Below are 21,139 nucleotides of genomic sequence, written 5' to 3'. Positions count from 1 at the left end.
ATTATGCACACTGAACACAAAGACAGCAAAGAAAAGTAAGATAACCTGGGGCAAAAGGGCTAATACTGGGGGACGGCGAGAAAAACAAGAAAAGCTTACTTATATATGCAGTGCAATAACAATCAAAGGTGTGGAAACGGGTGTCCTCTGGTCCTTTTACCCTCCTCTGGTGTTGAGTGCAAGGGATACTGAACCCCCCACCCCAGCCTTATAGGATGTTTGGGGGAAGAGGTTGTAGAACTGGGCAACGATGACAGTAGGTTCAGCATAGGCTGCAGTTACTCTAGCATCCAGCTGCCTTTCTTGAACCTCAACCAGACTCCTCAACATGTCTGATTGCTCCTTCATAATCCCCAGCATCTCTTCCTGCGCAGCACATTCTTGTTCCCTGTATGCTGTCCTGTCCTCCCTGTCCATCTCCAGGTTCTCGGACAGTGTAATCCTCCATGCCCTAACTGATCTTTAATTCCCCGGGTCCTCTTTGTGTGCCTTTTTAAAGATAAGTACTGTTTTGCCTTTTTTCCAGTCCTCTGGGACCTCATCTGTCCTTTGAGTTCTCAAAGATAATGGCTGTTAGTTTTGAGACTGCTTCAGCTAGCTCCTTAAGTATCTAGGATGAATTTCCTCAGGCCCTGCTGACTTGTATTTAACTTACCTAAATATTCTTTAACCTGTTCTTCTCCTATTTTGGCTTGCATTCCTTCCCCCTTGTTAATATTGTGTTGAGTGTCTGTTTGGTCATCATTTCACTTTTTAGTGAAGACTGAAGCAAAATAGGCATTAAATACCTCAGTCGTCTTGATATCCTCCGTTATTAGCTCTCCTTTCTCTCTAAGTAGAGGACCTACAGTTTCCCTTTGTCTCTCTTGCTCTGAATATATTTAAAGTGCCTCTTTTTATTGCCTTTTGTCCCTTGTTAGGTATAACTCATTTGTGCCTTAGCCTTTCTGGTTTCGTCCTTTCATGCTTGTGCTATTCTTTTGTATGTCTTAGCAATTTGTCCATGTTTCCAGTTTTTGTAGGATTCCTGTTTGATTTTGGGGTAATTAAAGAGCTCCTGATGGAGCCATATTCACCTCTTACTGTTCTTCCTGTCTTTCCTTTTCATCAGGATAGCTTGTTGTTATGCCTTTAATACTATCTCCTTAGCAACTGCCAGCTCTCCTGAATGCCTTTATCCCTTAGATAAGGGCCTGTGGGAAGAAAATATACCAATTCTGAGTTTTAGTCTGCTTTTTTGATGTCCGTTGACCTTATTCTGCTGCTCTCTCCTTCCTTTCCTCAAAATTGTGAAATCATTAGGGCTGTAAGTGACTGCCTCTAGCTCTCTGGTCCTGGTATACCAAATGTCTGAATGAACTTGGACGTGCTTGTCTTCTGAGTATTTTTTCAGGGTTAAATGAGTGACTGTTGTCAGTCATAGCATCTTTATTTGGGGGAGATGGATATGGGAAACTTGAGCTAGCTGTAAATTTAATCTGAACTATATAGTGCTGCTGAAAGTTTTTCTATATTTTAAACTTGTTGTTGGTGTGCTGACCTCTAATCTTGCTTTTGGCCTTTCAGTGATAAAGTAAGAATAATTAATGTTTGCTCTTGATTCTTGTATTTTAGATACCATGTAATGGAAAGGCAGCAGATCGTATTCACCAGGATGGGATACACATCCTCATTAACATGAATGGCTACACTAAGGGAGCCCGTAACGAGCTGTTTGCTCTCAGACCAGCACCTATCCAGGTAAAGGAATTAAACAGTGTTTGGAGAGCGCTGTCTGATGTAAGATCAATGCTCAACATTGTCATAGAACAGGCTGGTTTCTCTCTTCCCTTTTAAGTTGGGAGTGCTGTGGAAGTGGCATGCTGATCCATATTGGACAGGAAGAAAGTAAGCATTGCTCTGTAAGGAGTAGTGTATGAATAAAATAATTAGTTTATATACAATTAGCTCCCTTTTTCCAATATTTATATGTTGAATAATATTCCAAGGAAAGAGTAAACATAGCTTCATGGTTCCTGAGCACGCTAGCTTCTCGTTCTGATGAGAGCAGATATTGTAAGCAGTGTGGTCAGTCATGCTGTTTGGAACAAGGCCTCAGCTTTGAATCTTTGCAGGAAGGATACGACTAGGAGAAACCAGAGCTGCCTCTGGGGAATTTATTTCCATGAAGAAGAATAATTCTGTACAGGTTGAGTACATGATTGCATAAGCACAATATTTTTTGGTAACATAGCATCAGATAATGGTGTGTATATACTGCTGAACTAGGTGTGGTTTGAACATGCTGTGGTATACTTACACCAGTGTCCTTACAGTGCATATATGCAAACATGCCATGTTCAAATTAAAATAACTCAATACCAACACATAGTGGAAGATTAATGCTACTAAGAGGAAACCCTGGATGATGGAAATACCCAAGGTAGTGACATTTTAAATATATAGGTGAGCTGAAACTGTTAGATACAGCTTTAATCTGTTGTAGATGAGCTACATTTTTAAGTTACAGTGAGCTCAAGCCATGTTATAAAATTCTATAAAGCAAATTTATTTTATTCTGTCATACAAAAATGTTAGAGCAGTTTACTGTTATCAATATGTGGATACTTACAGGATCTGCATTACTGTAATATCCTGATGTCTCTCATCGTTAATGGATTTTATCCTTACAATACTCCTGGTAGGCAGGGATATTTCATTTTATAGATAAGGAATGGAGAGACAGGGCAGGGCACATCAGGATGTTGTTGTGGAACTGGTAATTGAACTGTGGTCTCAAGTGAGTCCAGTATCCTATGTGCTAGGCTATCTTTCCATCCTTCATTGATGCTGTATTGTTGGATAATAGTGTCCTTGGTTTAAAATGCACACTGGATTGATTGAGTTATTTGAACTCATTCTGCATTTGGAGGCTTTCCGTGGCTAACACAGAACTGCCGTTTCCAAAGTATTTTCTGAAAAAATACTGGAAAAATGTAAGTAGCAAGAGAGAGCTGTCAGGTTTGTGTTTTATTTTACCTTGCCTTAGGTGTGCTAAAATCTCTTAGTATAGATAAGGAGACAGGGTTCCTCAGAGCACAGATATTCTTGAAGATAGTTTGGCCTGTAGACTTCTAATTTTTTAAGGGTGCTATATACACAAAATTCTCACTCCTGGGTCTCTGCCTCCAATATGAGATTAGGGAGTCTCAAAGCTAAACAGTCTTGGACTGTTGCAGCATGCACACGCATCAGCAGGTAAGATATTCTTGCCTTCTCATTAGCAGGGCCCTACAAATTCACAGTCCATTTTGGTCAATTTCATGGTCATAAGATTTTAAAAATCATAAATTTCAGCTATTGAAATCTAAAATTTCTCAGTGTTGTAATTGTAGGGGTCCTGACCCAAAAAGGAGGGTTTTTTGCGGGGGAGGGTGTGTCACAAGGTTATTGAAGGGGGGGTTGTGGTACTGCTATCCTTACTTCTGTGCTGCTGCTGGCAGCAGCGCTGCCTTCAGATCTGGGCAGCTGGAGAGGTGTCGTCATAAGCAGCAGCACAGAAGTAAGGATAGCATGGTATGGTATTGCCTCCCTTACTTTTGCACTGCTGCTAGTGGGGCACTGCCTTCAGAGCTGGGTGCCCAGCCAACAGCCGCCCCACTCTGAAGGCAGCGCAGAAGTAAGGGTGGCAATACCATGACCCCCCTAAAATAATTTTGCGACCCCCCCCCTTACAACTCACTTTTGGGTCAGGACCCCAATTTGAAAGATGCTGAAATCTGTATAGTATAGGGTAAAAGCACACAAGACCAGATTTCACGGAAGGAAACCAGAATTCACGGTCGGTGACTCGTTTTTCATCTTCATGAATTTGTAGGGCCCTATCCATTAATGCTTTAATTTCTATTTTTTGCTACAGATAGTTGAGCAGCTCCTTCTGATTGCTCCTGAGCTAGCTAGTGAGCATGCTGGTGGTGATGGATTAATCTTGGTTTCCTCGGGATTTTAAATCCGTGTTTCATCTAGTCTTTCTGTAGGTTAAAATAAAAATAAATGAAATACACTGGTAGCAAAGAGGCACCACAAATCAGGAACATGTTCAGTGGTATTGTGGAATGCCATACCGAGGAATTCTTGTGGTCAGTCACCTCAGTAGTGACTTGCTCTGATGCATAATCAAATCTGTGGTCCTAATGTCTTCTCTGACCTTTTGATACCAGTTGATGTGCGAAAGAAGAGAGCTGTCCCTCTTACCCATCCATTTCAGAGCCTTGCTAAATGGGATAGATAGGTTCTCAGATTGGTGCCCGTCACCGTGGCATCTGTACATCTCCAAGAGTAAGAACAACAATCTGCCTTTTGCCAGTAGGGAAGGAAGACCTAGATTTTTGTTACTCATCTGAGCATAAGTGTGTGCAAGTGTACTGGTTGCAGAAATGCTTCTGCAAAACAATAGGAGTAGTCTTATTTTACTAGATGCTGACTTGGGTGTCTGACGCCTTGTATCCTATAAAGCAGATCTTAATCAGTTGAGTCGTCAGGGGTAGAAGTTTCAATTTGTTGGTCTAAGAAAAGGATAGTGTAAGCCAAACACCACCTTGAAGAATGTCCTTCTGTGAGGTTCTTGAAGTAGTGCAAATGCTAGTCTGTTTTGGACTTGCGGGTTCTGCACTGCTGTACTGTTGCAGCTGTATGTGAAAACTGTCTTTCAAAAGAGCCGACCAACCCAAAGTAGTAAAATGATTGATGGGTTTCCATTTCATTTTGGGCTCATGCACTCTTACCATCTCACCTCCATTTAACTAGTAGTGGTTGTGAACCCATTTCTCTTTGCAGGGATCCTTTTGGGGCTGCATCCCTCTTGGATGTTAAGGAAACCCTGTGCGCCTAGCTCCTCTTCTCTATCTGGGGCAATCTGCTCCTTATTTCCCCTCCCCTCTGGAGAAAGCAGAAGTGGCTCGAGCCTTTCCTCGCACAACAAAAAAGCAGCATCTCCTAACTCTCTGCTCTCGGCTATTCCCCTTCCGTTATAGACTCCTTTTCCCAACCTATCCCCACCCCCACATAACTCCAGAGCAAGAACCAGTGGCTTCCTGGCCCTGCTTGTGTGGATGAAATGTCTGTTTTTAACACACTGCTGAATGCAGTGGGACAAATCCCACCTATCCTGTTGTATAGTACGCTAATCAAAAGAGGAAGAGACTAAGGGTAAAAACTTTTAAAGCACCTTATGTCCTTTTGACTTTCAATGAGACTTAGGTTCATAAATCACATGAGCAGTATGGAGAATTACCTTAAATCGCGACAAGGGGCAGAGAAACTTGAGGACCATTTAATTCCAGGCCACAGCAGTCTCCAAACAGGTGAAAGAAACTGAGGTGACTGGTTAATATCCAACTTTATAACTGTGTATAGCTGGCCCTGTGTGCTTGATAGATTTCTGGCCATAGTTGTCACAGGGTTTTTTTTTTTTGTTTACTTGTTCATTATTCCGATTGACGATAATTCTCTCATTTTGTCGGGCGTCAGCCATTTGAGAATCCTTGAGAACCTTGGTAGAGAGATGCTGAATCAGAGCAGGTTATACAGTTGCACATGTGGTTTGTCCATACTTGAGATTAAAATCTGTTGCTTTTTGGCTTGGCTTGTAGGCTATGTGGCTGGGATACCCTGGAACCAGTGGGGCACTGTTCATGGATTATATCATCACAGATCAAGAAACTTCCCCAGTTGATGTGGCAGAGCAATATTCTGAGAAATTGGCTTACATGCCAAACACTTTCTTTATTGGAGACCATGCTAATATGTTTCCCCACCTGAAGGTAAGAGAGAGTGATGGAAAGGAAAGCCGATAGTAATGATTGTACTTCTCTGGGAACTTATATTCAGTACAGTAATTTGGCAATGGAATGTGGTAAATTGAAACTTGTTTTTCTTGATCCACAGAAAAAAGCAGTCATTGATTTCAAGTCCAATGGCCATATTTATGATAACAGGATTGTTTTGAATGGCATTGATTTGAAGGCATTCCTTGACAGCCTCCCTGATGTCAAAATTGTTAAGGTGAGAACTCCACTTCTGTGCACTCTGCCTTAGTAGACTGAACGCAGCATTTTCTCACTGATGAATCTTGCATGATTTCTTAGATGAAGTGCCCTGATAGTGGAGACAATGCAGACAGCAATGCTGCCCTCAGTATGCCAGTCATTCCTATGAATACAATTGCAGAAGCCGTGATTGAGATGATTAATCGTGGACAAATTCAGATAACAATCAATGGATTCAACATTAGCAATGGACTAGCAACTACACAGGTGAGGCAAAGTAGGACAGAAAAATGTTTTTCTCCTCCCTCTTTATTCCCTTGTAATTTCTCTTCCTTCCATCTTGAATCAATGTTTTATTTTTTTTCTCATAATACAAATTAATCCCTTGAGTTTAAGTGATTTTGTTACTCTTCTTTGAATTTTCTTCATTTTAGCTACCTATTGTGAAAAAGGGGACAAACAGAATGCAGATTTCTGGGTCTGATCATGCCAGTGCTGTGTAGCTGGACAACTTACATGTTATACCTCTCCATATGCAGTCCTAAATTGCATTAGTTCTTCTTATTGCCAGATCACACTGCAAGCTCATATCTAATTACCCTCTCAATCTTCCCACTTAAACTGCTTTAGGCATTGCCATACAGCTTTCTTAATTTGCATTTTTTCAGATGTAATGTTTTTCTGCCCATATTTCTAAAGTCTCTGGGTTCCATTATGTCTTCAGAACACTTCCGAATTACCATCATGTGTGAATTTTCTTAAGTCTTCCAAGTGATTAAAGATGTAATATGATTGGATGTAATTAATTGAAGCACCCCACCCTTAACTCGATACATAATTTTCTTCTTTGTTTATGGTGCTCTAATCCATCTTCACTATGCATGACCATCTCTTATTAAAGCTGGTTCTTTTAAGTGCTGATCCTGTGCTTATTGCTGTACAAGACCAATGTACATATAGTCCTTGCCCCAAGGAATTTACTGTCTAAAACAGATAAGAAACTGGAGGAGCTACAAGAGATTGCAAGATAGTGTATTTAAAATTTTTAATTTTAAGTGGCCTCTGCACATTCCCACACTTGGGATATGTTGGTGGTGTAGCTTGGACTGATAGAATCTTCTAATAGCAATGTCTAGTGGAACATGCTTGTGCCTTCAGAGCCATAAGGGAAGGAGCAGAACATTTGAAGAGTGGGACTATGAAAGGGATTGTGGCACATTGTCCACCTCAGTTCCTTCTAACCCTGGTAACAGATGGATCAGTAACCTAGCTGGGTCCTTGGACCCACGTTTGCACAAATGCATCATTCCTGGGGTCAGTGCTGCCTTACTTTGCTTAGTTATTTTCTTGTTTTTTTAACAAAAGACTCTGGCAAATGTCATTAGTTCTGACACATATTGGAACCATAGATGGAGAAACCATGGTTCAAGAGATATGCCTCTTGCTCTGCTGCTTTTCCTAATACAAATGCATATGTGCATTGTTTGGCTTCCTTTGAGAAAGGTCATTTGCCTTCTCATTGTTCCATATGCAGCACCTTCTCACTCTGGGCCAGAAATGAGTATCAGAATCTTCTCCAAGCAATGTCATTGCAGGAAGCATTAGTGGCTAAAGCCTTCTGGTTCCAAAACACTGTGATAAGCCAGTACTTGAACAGCCTTGGCTTAGACCCCTGATCGGATTAAAAAGCCCAGTAATGTCCCATTTCAGGCATTTGTCTGTGTGCCTGGAACAAAACCTAAGGTCCTTGTCACTGTGATATATAAAGATTAGATCCAACCAAACATGCTTTAAAATCAGCTGGTCTGGATATCTTGCATCCAAGAGTTTAAAAAGAGCTGGCTGAAGAGCTTGCTGGACCATAATGTTGATTGATTCTTCCCCCCCCCCCACCACCACCACCACCACCCCGTAAGTGGTGGAACACTGGAGAAATTCTAGAAGGCTGGAAGAAAGCCAAGTTTGTGCTGATATTTAAAAAGGGTAAAGGGGATAACCCAGGTAGTTACAACCGTCAGTCTGACATTAATCCCAGACAAGATAATGGAGTGGCTGATATGGGATTAGACTTAATGGTCCCTTCTGACCTTAATGATCATCTAGACTGACCTCCTACACAACGCAGGCCACAGAATCTCACCCACCCACTCCTGTGACAAACCCCTAACCTATGCCTGAGTTATTGAAGTCCTCAAATCATGGTTTAAAGACCTCAAGGTGCAGAGAATCCTCCAGCAAGTGACCCGTGCCCCACGCTGCAGAGGAAGGCGAAAAACCTCCAGGGCCACTGCCAATCTGCCCTGGAGGAAAATTCCTTCCTGACCCCAAATATGGCGATCAGTTAAACCCTGAGCGTGTGGGCAAGACTCACCAGCCAGCACCCAGGAAAGAATTCTCTGTAGTAACTCAGATCCCACCTAACATCCCATCACAGACCATTGGGCATATTTACCTGCTAATAATCAAAGATAGATCAATTGCCAAAATTAGGCTATCCCATCATACCATCCCCTCCATAAACTTATCAAGCTTAATCTTGAAGCCAGATATGGCTTTTGCTCCCACTACTCCCCTTGGAAGACTGTTCCAGAACTTCACTCCTCTAATGGTTAGAAACCTTCATCTAATTTCAAGTCTAAACTTCCTGATGTCCAGTTTATATCCATTTGTTCTTGTGTCCACATTGGTACTAAGCTTAAATAATTCCTCTCCCTCCCTGATATTTATTCCTCTGATATATTTATAAAGAGCAATAATCAAAAATTAAAGGAGGGTAATATAATTAATACCATTCAACATGGGTTTATGGGAAATAGTTTGACAGATTCGATCATTTTTTTTACTTAGATTATATTAATCTTGAAAAATGTTGATACAATATACTTAATCAAAATGTCAGATGCCTTACAGAAGTTTAAGAATTTAGAACAATACAAAATTAACATGGCATATATTAAATGGATTAAAAGCTGGTTAACTGAAAGCTCTTAATGTAATTGTAAATGGGGGATCATCATCGAGCAGCTGCTTTTGTAAAATGGTCCTGCAGGGATCCATCCTTGGACCTGTGCTGTTTAAACTTTCATCAATGACCTGGAAGAGAACATAAAATCATAACTGGTAGTTTACAGATGACACAGATTGGAGTGGTAAATAATAAAAATGATGGGCCACTGATGTGGAGTGATCTGGATTGCTTGGTAAGCTATGTGCAAGTAAACATGTTTTAATATGGCTAAATGTACACATCTAGGAACAGAGTGTAGGCAATTCTTACAGGATGAAGGACTCTATCCTAGGAAGCAGTGACTGAAAAAGATTGGGGGGGTTAAGGTGGATAAACAGCTGAGTAACAGTGTGGCCAAAACAGCTAATGTATATTTGGCACCAGTGTGAGCACTGCTGGAGTACTGCATCCAGTTCTGGTATCCTTGAATTGTGGATGTTGATAAATTAGCCAGGGTTCAGAGAAGAACCATGAGACTAATTAAAGCTTGGAAAATGTCTTTATAGTGAAAGACACAAGGAGCTCAGTCTACTTATATCAACAAAGAGAAGGTTAAGGGGCAACATGATGAGTCTCTTAGTATCTATGTGGGGAACAAATATTTGATCATGGATTCTTCAATCTAACTGACAAATGTATAGCAAGATCCAATGTCTGGAAGTTGAAGATCGACAAATTCAGACTGGAAAATAAGGTATAAATTTTTAACAGCAAGGGTAATTATCCAGTGGAACTGTTTTAAAATCAAGATAGGATTTTTTTTTTAAAGAGGTGCTCTAGTTCAGAAGGAATTATTTTGGAGGAAATTCTATGGTCTTTATGATGTAGGATGTTAGACTATGAATTTGGCTTTTCATATAATTAAGTCATTGTTATGACTCATAGAAAACTCCTCAAATCCACACTTATACAGAATCTAACCACTCATGGTATGACATCTTTTCTTGGATCAGGGGAGCTAGAGTGTGTATTCAACACTCTGTTCCAACATTTCAGACTGCAAGACCACCTTCCTAATATGGCATGAGGTCATATTAGCCTTCTCTAAGGTATTACCCTGTATTTAAAAGGACTGAAGAAAGGCAGCCGCAAAGGGAACCATCAGAAGTCTCTTGTCTGGATCAGCTACTGTGTCCACTGCTGAGGGAACAGTCTCCTTTACTTGTCAGCTGTCCAGATATAGATGCTGTCTCTGTCTCCCTCTTTTGTTTTTTATATGGCCCCAATCACTGTAGTATCTTAGCTCTTCAGTCTTTAATGTAGTTATTCTTACATCCCCCTCTGGAGTAAAGAGGAGCTAAGTGGCTTGCCCAGGTCACACAGGAAGTCTTTAACAGAGCAAGGAATTGAACTTGGGTCTCCCAAGTCTGAGGCAAGTGCTCTAACTGCTAGACCATCCTTCCACTCTGGATTTGAATGTTCAAACTTTTGCAAGATCATACTCCTTCCTTTCAGAAGATATACTACAATTTTATGAACTCTTAAAAGTAGGACTACTGTATTGAAGAGTGTTATGAACATACCTGTTCTTCACCCAGAAGTGTTCCAATTGGACTTGACTAAATGAGGCCATGGAAGCTTCCTCTATTAATATGGCAATATATCTAATTCATAGAGCTGCCACTTAATGCTCTCTTCATATTTTCACAAAATATATTAGTTTGTGCCATCTAAAGCAGATGCACAATTTCAGGCAGTATTACCTTTTCTGTTTAACTGAACCTCTTTATCCCACTGTATGGAGGTAGGAGTACTACTTGTCAAACACACGAGCGTGGGAATGTGCTGAGGCCACATGAAGAAATGAAATATACTCACCTATAATTAACATTCTTTTAAGATGACCTCTGCGCACTTTCCTTCTTTCTCAGTCGTACTTTCAACTTGAGACGGTAGGAGGAGGCGGTGTTGGAAGAAACTGAGACAGTCAGCATGCCATGCCGCCTCTATAGCTTTGTCCACCAGATATTTAGAGCTGCGAGGGGAAGGCCAGGAAGTGTGCAAGTTCTCCAGTAGGTTTTGTTCCTAGAAGGTTCCACTAATCCAAGTTGCACCATGAATACATTCCAAGTGTGTGAACGTGCAGCTATCCTCTCAAAGTATTTTGGTTACGAGTGAGTAACCTTCCTTTTCCTCATATTTGACATAACTTGAATCCGCTCTTCAGGTAAGTATTCATGCTATTAAACACTTGACTGGATTATTTCATTAGGTACCCTGTGGTCTGAGTTTCAGTGCTCTAAATTAGCTGTATAGTTGAAGTTTCTTATATTCTTCCTAGATTAACAACAAGGCAGCAACTGGAGAAGAGGTTCCACGTACCATCATTGTTACCACCCGCTCTCAGTATGGGTTACCAGAGGATGCTGTTGTGTACTGTAACTTTAACCAGCTATATAAGATTGACCCTTCCACTTTACAAATGTGGGCTAACGTGAGTAGTTATGTTTGCTACTAAGTCTCAGATCAGATCTCCATAATTTGACTGCTGTCTTGTTTACAGGAATGGTTTTAAAATGAGCAACAGATCTTTAACTTAAATTGCCCCTATTCAGGTCAGGGAAAGATTTCAGTTTCCTTGCCTGGTTGGTTGAGAATATTTATTTGGCATGGACCTTTTTGAATCCTTACAATACTCTCCGGAATAAGGGATTGGATAATAATGGGATTTGGAATTTCTTTGGGTCTCATTATAAATCGGATCCGAGTTGGGAGTTGAGTGAAAATTGTTACCCTTCTGACAGCTTTTTCATAGTCAATGTGTAATAAGCAGTTCAGTACTGTCCAATTTACACCACTACAACTGGCACTTATTTGCACCATTATCTGTGCTCTTCCCTGACAAGTCAACCATTAGATGGGTACAGAGGCTGAACATCTCACTTCAGGTCAGAGTGACAGAGAATGGATCACTTGATGATTACACTGCTCTACAGCCAAAATGCTTCTGAAATAAATGTAGTCAAACTTTACTAATTCTGGGTTACTGAGAACGAAAATGATGCTTAAAATTGCTGATTGGCTCTAGTTTTCAAGATATGCTATTGGGTCAGTATATACGACCCTTGACTTGGGAATGGCGGAGGATAAGTGAGTTATAAAGGGAAGGGATCTCAATTTAAACCAGAAATGACTAAAATACATCTTTGACTGGATCTGTGAATAAATCCATGACTGGGTTTGGACAGTACTTGCTTTTTAGGCAAAACAATGAATGATGCAATCTGAAGTTGATATTGCATCATACATGATATGAATTGCATCATGTTCTTCCTAGAAGTCATGGATGATGCAATCATAACGAAGCTTACATCACTCTGCTGAACAAATTGCCCTATATCAGCTCTAGAAATCATACAGGTCGTGCTCTTATTTGTGAGTGTTTGATTTTGCAAAGGGACACATTTCTGTTTAGCCAAAGTGAGCAGAGATGCCTCGTACTTGTGTGAACAGTGCAGATAACTTCTGCTATGTTTGTGGTGAAGTGACTTTTGCATCACAAAAGCGCAGTATAACCACTATGGTTAAGAGAGCCTATCACCTTTATTTTGGCTGCAAAATTGGAAATCAGGACAAGAAGTGGGCCCCACACACATGCTGCAACACTTGTGCAACAAATCTTTGCCAGTGGTTGAACAGGAAAAGGAAATCTATGCCTTTTGCAGTGCCAATGATTTGGAGAGCGCCAACAGATCATACCAGCAATTGTTACTTCTGCATTGTGCCTCCAGTTGGGAAAGGTGTGTCAAAGAAGAAAAAGTGGACTGTGCATTATCCAAACATTCCATCAGCTATACGCCCAGTACCCCACGGAGGAGGACTGCCGGTTCCTGATGCACCGGAATCATTCTCACTTGAGTCAGACGAGGAAGAGGATGAAACTTCTGGTCCTGAACCATCAATGTCACAGGACCCACATTTTCTCCCATCCTCCTCCTCTGAACCCACCTCATAACACAAGGTGCACTGAATGATCTTGTCAGGGATTTGGAACTACCCAAGAGTAAGGCAGAGCTGTTGGGCTCCAGACTCCAGCAGTGGAATCTCCTGGCAGGTGATGTTAGGGTTTCCATGTTCCGTGACCGTCAAAAGGATCTTGTTCCATTCTTCATGGAAGGTGATCTTGTAGCCTACAACAACATCGATGGTGTGATGGCAGCCCTCAACATCGTTCACGATCCAGATGAGTGGAAACTGTTCATTGATTCATCGAAGACGAGTCTTAAAGCTGATTTACTGCATAATGGCAATGTTTTGCCATCAATTCCAGTTGGTCATACAGTCCATATGAAGGAAACCTATGACAACATGAAACAACTTTTGAGGTGCATAAACTATGACCAACATCAGTGGCAGCTTTGTGGTGATTTGAAGGTTGCTGCTCTCTTGCTTGGTCTGCAGACTGGATACACAAAGTACTGCTGTTTTCTCTGCAAATGGGATAGTTGTGCAAGAGATTCCCACTACATCAAGAAAGATTGGCCACTCCGACAGTCATTGGAGCCTGGGAGGAAAAGTGTTCAGCATCCACCACTTGTTGAATCAAGGAAGATTTTGTTACCACCTTTCCACATCAAGATGGGTCTGATGAAGAACTTTGTCAAGGCCATTGACAAAACACAAGCAGCTTTCAAGTACAACCTTGGAAATTTTCCACGGAGAAGTGAAGCTAAGATAAAGGAAGGTGTCCTTGTTGGTCCTCAGATTCGTGAACTTCTTCGAGATGATGCATTTGACCATGCAGTGCGTGGCAAGGAAAAGAGGGCATGGAAAGCCTTCCAGTTAGTGGCAATAAATTTTCTCAGAAACAACAAGGCAGACAACTACAGGTTGTTGGTGGAAAACCTCCTCAAGGCATACAAAAGCCTTGGTTGCAACATGTCACTAAAGATACATTTTTTACATGCTCATCTAGATTTTTTTCCACCGAACTGCGGAGCAGTGAGCGACGAGCACGGCGAGCGATTTCACCAGGACATTGCAACAATGGAGAAACGCTATCAGGGCAAATGGAGCCCATCAATGCTTGCAGACTATTGACAGTGACAAGAGATGCTCCATTTAATGAATACAAGAGACAAGCCAAGAAGCGCCGTGTAGACACTGAATAGGACTAAACTATGTACATAATAATTTTTTGCCTTTTGTTTCATAATACATTTTATTTATATAACCCTTTTGCTGATTTTTAAAGTGTTACATAAACAGGACAGGTGAAATATTATCATGTAAAGCAACCATAAACACATGAAAAGACCTAGGTTTACAATTTATGATTAAAACTCTATCTACACAATATACATAGACATAAAATGTAAAAACTTAAATATCTTAGAAACAGTAGCCAATCAGTTGTTTTAATTGTCATATTTGAATTCAGCACATCAAAATACATAATAAAGAGCACATTTTATCTCTGAAGCAGACAACTTCTCAAAAATTGTAGACCAGTGTTACCTGTTCTGTTCATTCCCTCTGACGCACCTAGGATTGGCCACTGTTGGAAGACAGGATACTGGCGAGATGGACCCTTGGTCCTACCCAGTATGGCTGCTCTTATGTTGAGGCATACTGATGAGGCACTGTAAGGAAGCTTTGCACTGTTGATAAATGCGAAGTAATGCACATTGGAAAACACCGTCCCAACTATACGTATAAAATGATGGGATCTAAATTAGCTGTTACTAGTCAAGAAAGAGATCTTGAATAGTTCTCTGAAAACATCCACTCAATGTGTAGCGGCAGTCAAAAAAGCAAACAACGTTGGGAATCATTAAGAAAGGGATAGATAATAAGACAGAAAATATTATATTTCCTCTATATAAATCCATGGTACACCCACATCTTGAATATTTTATGCAGATGGGGTCACCCATTCTCAAAAAAATATATATTGGAATTGGAAAAGGTTCAGAAAAGAGCAAGAAAAATTATTAGGGGCATGGAACAGCCGTATGAGGGGAGATTAATAAGACTGGGACTTTTCAGCTTGGAAAAGAGATGACTAAGGGGGGAATATAATAGTGGTCTATAAAATCATGACTGATGTGGAGAAAGTAAATAAGGAAGTTTATTTACTCTTCATAACACAAGAACTATGGGTCACCAAATGAAATTAATAGGCAGCAGGTTTAAAACAAACACAAGGAAGTATTTTTTCACACAACGCACAGTGAACCTGTGGAACTCCTTGCCAGAGGGTGTTGTGAAGGCCAAGACTATAACAGGGTTCAAAAATGAATTAGGTAAGTTCATGGAGGACAGGTCCATCAATGGCTATTAGCCAGGATGGGCAGAGATGGGTCCCTAGCCTCTGTTTGCCAGAAGCTGGGAATGGGCGACTGGGGATGGATCACTTGATTACCTGTTCTGTTCATTCCTTCTGGGGAACCTGGGATTGTCCACTGTCGGAAGACACAATACTGGGCTAGATGGACCTTTGGTTTGACCCAGTATGGCCGTTCTTATGCACTACTGTATAGTGCTCCCTGTAAATAAATTGGAATCTTTAATCTCCAAGGCTGTGAATCCAGCATTTTCATCAATGCTAAATTCACCTCGTCGTTTCATCTGCTGTGGGTACACACCCCTGTGTGCTGCTGTTTGTCTTATTAAAATTAACTGGCAAACATGACTTTCACCTAAACTGTGGTAAAAAAGCAAAACGAGAGGTGCATGCTGTATCCACTCTGCTCTTCAGGTCGTATCCCAGAAGCTAGCACTTACTGTTTGACACATTGTGTGACTGACTTTCACTTCCACTTTGAAAGTGAGGCATTTCACAAATCCAGCTTTTTCAGCCTTTCCTTGTAGGTCACGTTTTCTAGACTTTTAGTCCTTTTTTGTTCTCTCTCTTGACTTCCTCTAGTTCTGCAGTTCCCAAAATTCATTACACTGCGACCTCCTAACAACAAAAATTACTACGTGACCTGGGAGGGGGGACTGAAGCCTGAGCCGAGGCCCCAGACCTGCCAACGGAGGATGGGGGTGCGGAAGGAGGAGCGTGAATCCCTTGGGCTTCGGCTTCAACCCCTGTCCCCAACAAGTCTGTTGCCAACCCAGGACACCCCATTGAAACGGGGTTGCCACCCATTTTGGGTTCCCAGCCCACAGTTTGAGAACCGCTGCTCTAGTTGGTCCACCTCTAATAACCACAGTTGGGGAAAGAAGCGCACACAGTACTCCAGCTAAGCCTTTATCAATCAGTGCTGAGTAGAGTGGAAGAATTACATCTTCTGTCTTGCTTACAGCACTCCTGCTAATAGATCCCACAATGTTGTTTGCTTGTTTTGCAACAGTATTACATTGTTGACTCAAAACAAGCAAATGTCATTCTGGGATGTATTAGCGGGAGTGTTGTAAGCAAGACAAGACCGCACTGATTGATAATGTCTCAGCTGGAGTACTGTGTGAAGTTCTGGGTACCACAGTTGGGGAAAGATGTAGGGAAGTCAAGAGGGAGAGCAACAAAAAAGATAAAGGTCTAGAAAACATGACCTACAAAGCAAGATTAAACAAACCCAATCTTTTCAATCTGGAGAATATAATACTGAGAGGGGACCTAAGTCTTCAAGTACATAAAAGGTTGTTATAAAGAGGAGCATTATAAATTGTTCTCCTTAACCACTGGGGACTGGACAAGAAGCAATGGGCTTAAATTGCAGCAAGGGAGATTTAGGTTCGACGTTAGGAAAGACTTCCTAACCATCAGGGTAGTTAAGCACCGGAACAAATTACCTAGGGAGGTTGTGGAATCTAAGTCATTGGAGGCTTTTAGGAACAGGTTAAACAAACACCTGTCAGGGATAATCTAGATAGTACTTAGACCTGCCTCAGTGCAGAGGACTGGATTAAATGACCTATCTATGTCCCTTCCAGTCATACATTTCTATTATTTCCTGCCACTATTAGCTTGTTCTGATCTATCCAGGAGGGTGATGCTTCTGAATGTTTTTTACACACTCACCCTTTATTTCCTTCCTGGTTTGTTTGTAGATTCTGAAGCGAGTTCCAAATAGCGTATTGTGGCTGTTGCGTTTCCCAGCTGTAGGAGAACCCAATATTCAACAATATGCACAGAACATGGGCCTTCCCCAGAACCGAATCATCTTCTCTCCTGTTGCCCCCAAAGAGGAACATGTGCGGAGGGGCCAGTTGGCTGATGTTTGTCTAGATACTCCACTTTGTAATGGGCACACTACTGGGATGGATGTACTCTGGGCTGGAACTCCCATGGTTACTATGCCAGGTAATGTCTCAGGGAAACAAGATTGTAGCCACGTGGTGACAATTCATATTGAATGTAATTGTTATAGACCTTCAATCCTTCTTGTTTTTATTTTTATCTTGTATATGTAACTATCTAGTATGAAGAGTTCATAGATCAGGGGTGGGGAAACTTTTTGGCCCGAAGGGTATATTGAGGCTGCAAAACTGTATGGAGGGCTGGGTACGGAGGGCTGTGCCAACCTCAAACAGCCTGGCCACCGTCCCCCTCAGACTCTCCACCCACCCATCCATCCCCCCCCGCTCTGTCCCCTAACCGCCCCCGAGACCCCACCCCTTATCCAACCCCCGTGCTCCCAGCCCCCTGACTGCTCTGACCCCTATCCACACCCCCGCCCCTTGACAGGCCCCCGGGACCCCATGCCTATTCAACCCCCCTGCTCCCAGCCCCCTGACTGCTCTGACCCCTATCCACATCCCTGCCCCATGACAAGCCCACCGGGACTCTCATGCTTATCCAACCATGACCGCCCCCCCCCCCAGAATCTCCACCCCATTCAACTGCATCCTGCTCCCTGTCCCCTGACTGCCCCTGGGACCCCCCACCCCTTAGCCAACCCTCCAGCCCCCGCCCCCTTACCATGCCGCTCAGAGCAGCATGTCTGGCCGCCCGGCCAAAGCCAGTCATGCTGTCGCGCCGCCCGGCCAAAGCGTGCAACCCTGCCATCCAGAGCGCTGGCAGCCTGGCTGCAGAGGAGGGGCCGGGGGTTAGCCTCCCCAGCTGGGAGCTCACGGGCCGTAGTTTGCCCACGTTTGTCATAGATAGTAAAAAAATTAAGTGCATCCCAGTTCTAGCTAGTGGGCAGGCTTTCCAGAACAGATAATCAGTGTAGCAACCTCCCCTTATGTATTTTCTCAGGCAGGAGAAAAAAATTAAGTAAATTGTAAAGCATCAAGAAGGAGTATTGGTTATCACTTTTTCTCTTTTTACAGGGGAAACTCTTGCATCACGGGTTGCTGCCTCCCAGCTTACTTGCCTTGGTTGTCTTGAACTTATTGCTAAGAGTAGACAAGAATATGAAGATATTGCTGTTAAACTGGGAACTGATCTAGAATAGTAAGTACATCTAGTTTGGAGGATGAAATGAAGATCTAGAACATTAAGGCACCATTATTGGGGATAGTGAGTGTTAGGAAGCAAAATGGAATAAACATAAATATAAACGGCTCTAAGCAGTGAGGCATGTCATTACTTTAGTTTTGTTGAACTTACTTTGACTGATGAAGTTACCCGCTGTTTGTTACCTTGGGAGCTGACTGACCTCCAAGGTTTTGAAGTAGCCACTAAACTGCTTTGCTGATGAGGAAGTAAGGTCTGTGCTCATTGGAATGAGGAATTGGGCTAGAATTCATATCTGCAATGTGTCCTGAGGGAATTACCTCCTCTCCTCCTCCCTACTCTGTTGGGGGGAAGGGCCCCAGTGGCCTAATGGATAAGGCATTGGCTTTCTAAACCAGAGATTGTGGGTTCAATCCTTTAGGGGGCCATTTAGGGATCTGGGGCACAAACTGGTCCTGCTAGTAAAGGCAGGGGACTGGAGTCCATGACCTTTCAAGGTCCCTTCCAGTTCTATGAGATAGGTATATCTCGATATACCTAAGTCCCATCTGGGGTGAAAAACTACTCTCTTGGATCTAGTATTCTCATACCGCGAAGCAGCAGAAGGGAGCAATATATGCCTTCAATAGAGGCCAGGGTTGGAGGCAAAGTGTGTGTGTGGGGGGATTCTTGCACAGACCCAGGGCTCCATGCTGAAGAGAGTGGGCGGGGTGTGAGAGACAGGCTGCCTTCTCAGGGAGGGTTAAGCTCTTTAAATAGCCATAATAGGAGCTAGGAAGGCAGATGTGGGAGGGAACTATACTAGAATGGGGCGTGGCATGTTCAGATGGGTGAGTATCATGAAATGCCCAAAGTATGCACTTGTCCTCCCTAAAAATACTTGGCTCTTTGCATGTTCAGATCACTACTACACAATCATTGACTAGCCCTCCCAGGATTGAGGAACCCTCAACGTATTCCCTATGAAGTAATTGTAACTTTACAGATCTAGAGACTGAGATTGAACATCATGTGCAGGATATCACACTGAGACATTGGCAGAGCTGGAATTAGAACTCAGACCTTACTTAATCCTAACCTTGTAATCACTGCTCCTGATCACTCTGCTTCTTGGTAGTGTATCCACATAGTCATTGTTAATGGCCTGAGTGTTAAGGATTGACCAAATCTATTGAAATTAGACATGGTCATTTTTTCATGTTTTCCCCTTTTCTGATTCCCTGTGGAGCTACAAAGTAATAAAGAACCTTCTGTCTGGAGATTACTGTTTACTTTGTGCAGCTGCTGGAAGGGAGATAGGAATGCTGACATATTGAACCTTCTGCAGAAAGTAAACTCAAACAAAATGCATTTTCACTTTCCTTTCAGAAAGAAAAACTTAGACTGAAATAAAGGGGCACTTGCAGTTGGGGAAATTCCATCCGATGGGGCTGTATCAAAGGGTTGGTGGGTCTGGTTAATTAGCATGTAGCAGTACTAACACAAATGTCCATAGCATTTTCACCAACAATGAAAAAGTTGAGTTTCTGTGAAGTTAACTGTTCCACATTGGGGAAGGAGCAACAACATGGATTTTGGGTAGGGGGATGACAATAAAGGGATTTGCTGAAGCAATGGTGTGTTGAGAGTTCTGGGTTAGTTGAGGTAATAGATCATAATAACCGTTTGTTCCTGTGTCTACTTCTCATCTGACTGCTTGCTGTTAACTCTTTGTGTAGCCTGAAGAAAATTCGTAGTAAAGTCTGGAAGCAGAGAATATCAAGTCCTTTGTTCAACACCAAACAGTACACAATGGAACTGGAGCGGCTTTACCTTCAGATGTGGGATCACTACGCTGCTGGCAACAAACCAGACCATATGGTTAAGCCAATAGAGACCAGTGAATCTGCATGAAGGACTCTGCTGACACAACTCTCCCAGAATTGAGCCTCTCAAACTCCTCTGCAAAGGAGATGGGAGCTAAAGACAGTGCATTTCTACTTAATCTGCCTGGTACTCTGTGACTGAAGTGATACATGATGGTGATTTAAGAGCACAGACCGACATACTTTGTGCATAATAGGGAGAGGCTGTAGAGATTGGGAACTTTCTATTCCATAAGGAGTTTGAAAAAGATTGGGTTGTGCACATGTACTGTATGTTTGCAAGGCCTGGTGCTTGATGGGGAAAGTGTGAACTGTCCATCCAATTGTGATTTCATGGATTGATTCAATCTTCCTATGAATTTCTCTCCTCTTATGTGGATTGGGAATTGGAGCTTTTTAATGTTTGATTTCAGGTGTTCCTGTTGGTATATGTGCGATTCTTCCATGACATGATTTCCAACTAGTGAGTGTTGCTCCCTGCATTAACTTCTTAACTGTGCAGATTGAAAGGGCATATTTGCTGGTGTAGTCTTTTTACAGGTTTTATAAACCACTTGAGCCTATATCAGCCTTTTAATGTTTGACCTCTGTTTTGGAACTTTCTGTACTGTGTTGATTTAGATGAGAACTCAGTGCTTGGTTTAAAAAAAAAAATATATATATATATTCTCCTGTATCTCAGCTAATTGGCTTCATGATGACAGCTCCTATTCTGTTGAAAAACAAAATTGGTTTAAAATTAATGCCCCTGAACTGTTTTGAAATAAACAAACTGGTGCCAAATACAAATCCTTCAGGAATGATTGTTAATTATGTACAGAGGCACAGTCCTATGTACTGTAGCAAGGACTTTTTTTAAAATAAAGATCTGGTTTGCCCAGTTTGACCCATTTGA

The 21,139-nt window shown here is 42.0% G+C and overlaps 1 protein-coding gene across 2 annotated transcripts in view; it reads left to right on the top strand.

The window, feature by feature from the left end:
• Positions 1–21,139, top strand: part of OGT (O-linked N-acetylglucosamine (GlcNAc) transferase) — a 58,315-nt gene extending 37,176 nt beyond the window's left edge. For both annotated transcript variants that reach the window (XM_054039228.1, XM_054039227.1), the window contains exons 15-22: positions 1,615–1,740; positions 5,631–5,801; positions 5,926–6,042; positions 6,126–6,293; positions 11,315–11,467; positions 17,029–17,281; positions 18,253–18,376; positions 20,098–21,139. In XM_054039228.1, the coding sequence (XP_053895203.1) occupies positions 1,615–1,740; positions 5,631–5,801; positions 5,926–6,042; positions 6,126–6,293; positions 11,315–11,467; positions 17,029–17,281; positions 18,253–18,376; positions 20,098–20,272 (1,287 nt within the window). In that variant the 3' untranslated portion in view covers positions 20,273–21,139. The remainder of the gene's footprint in view (positions 1–1,614; positions 1,741–5,630; positions 5,802–5,925; positions 6,043–6,125; positions 6,294–11,314; positions 11,468–17,028; positions 17,282–18,252; positions 18,377–20,097) is intronic.

Source organism: Malaclemys terrapin, chromosome 9 (genome assembly GCF_027887155.1).
Source record: "Malaclemys terrapin pileata isolate rMalTer1 chromosome 9, rMalTer1.hap1, whole genome shotgun sequence".
Lineage (NCBI taxonomy): Eukaryota > Metazoa > Chordata > Testudines > Emydidae > Malaclemys > Malaclemys terrapin.
This window is presented reverse-complemented; position numbering and strand designations above follow the sequence as displayed.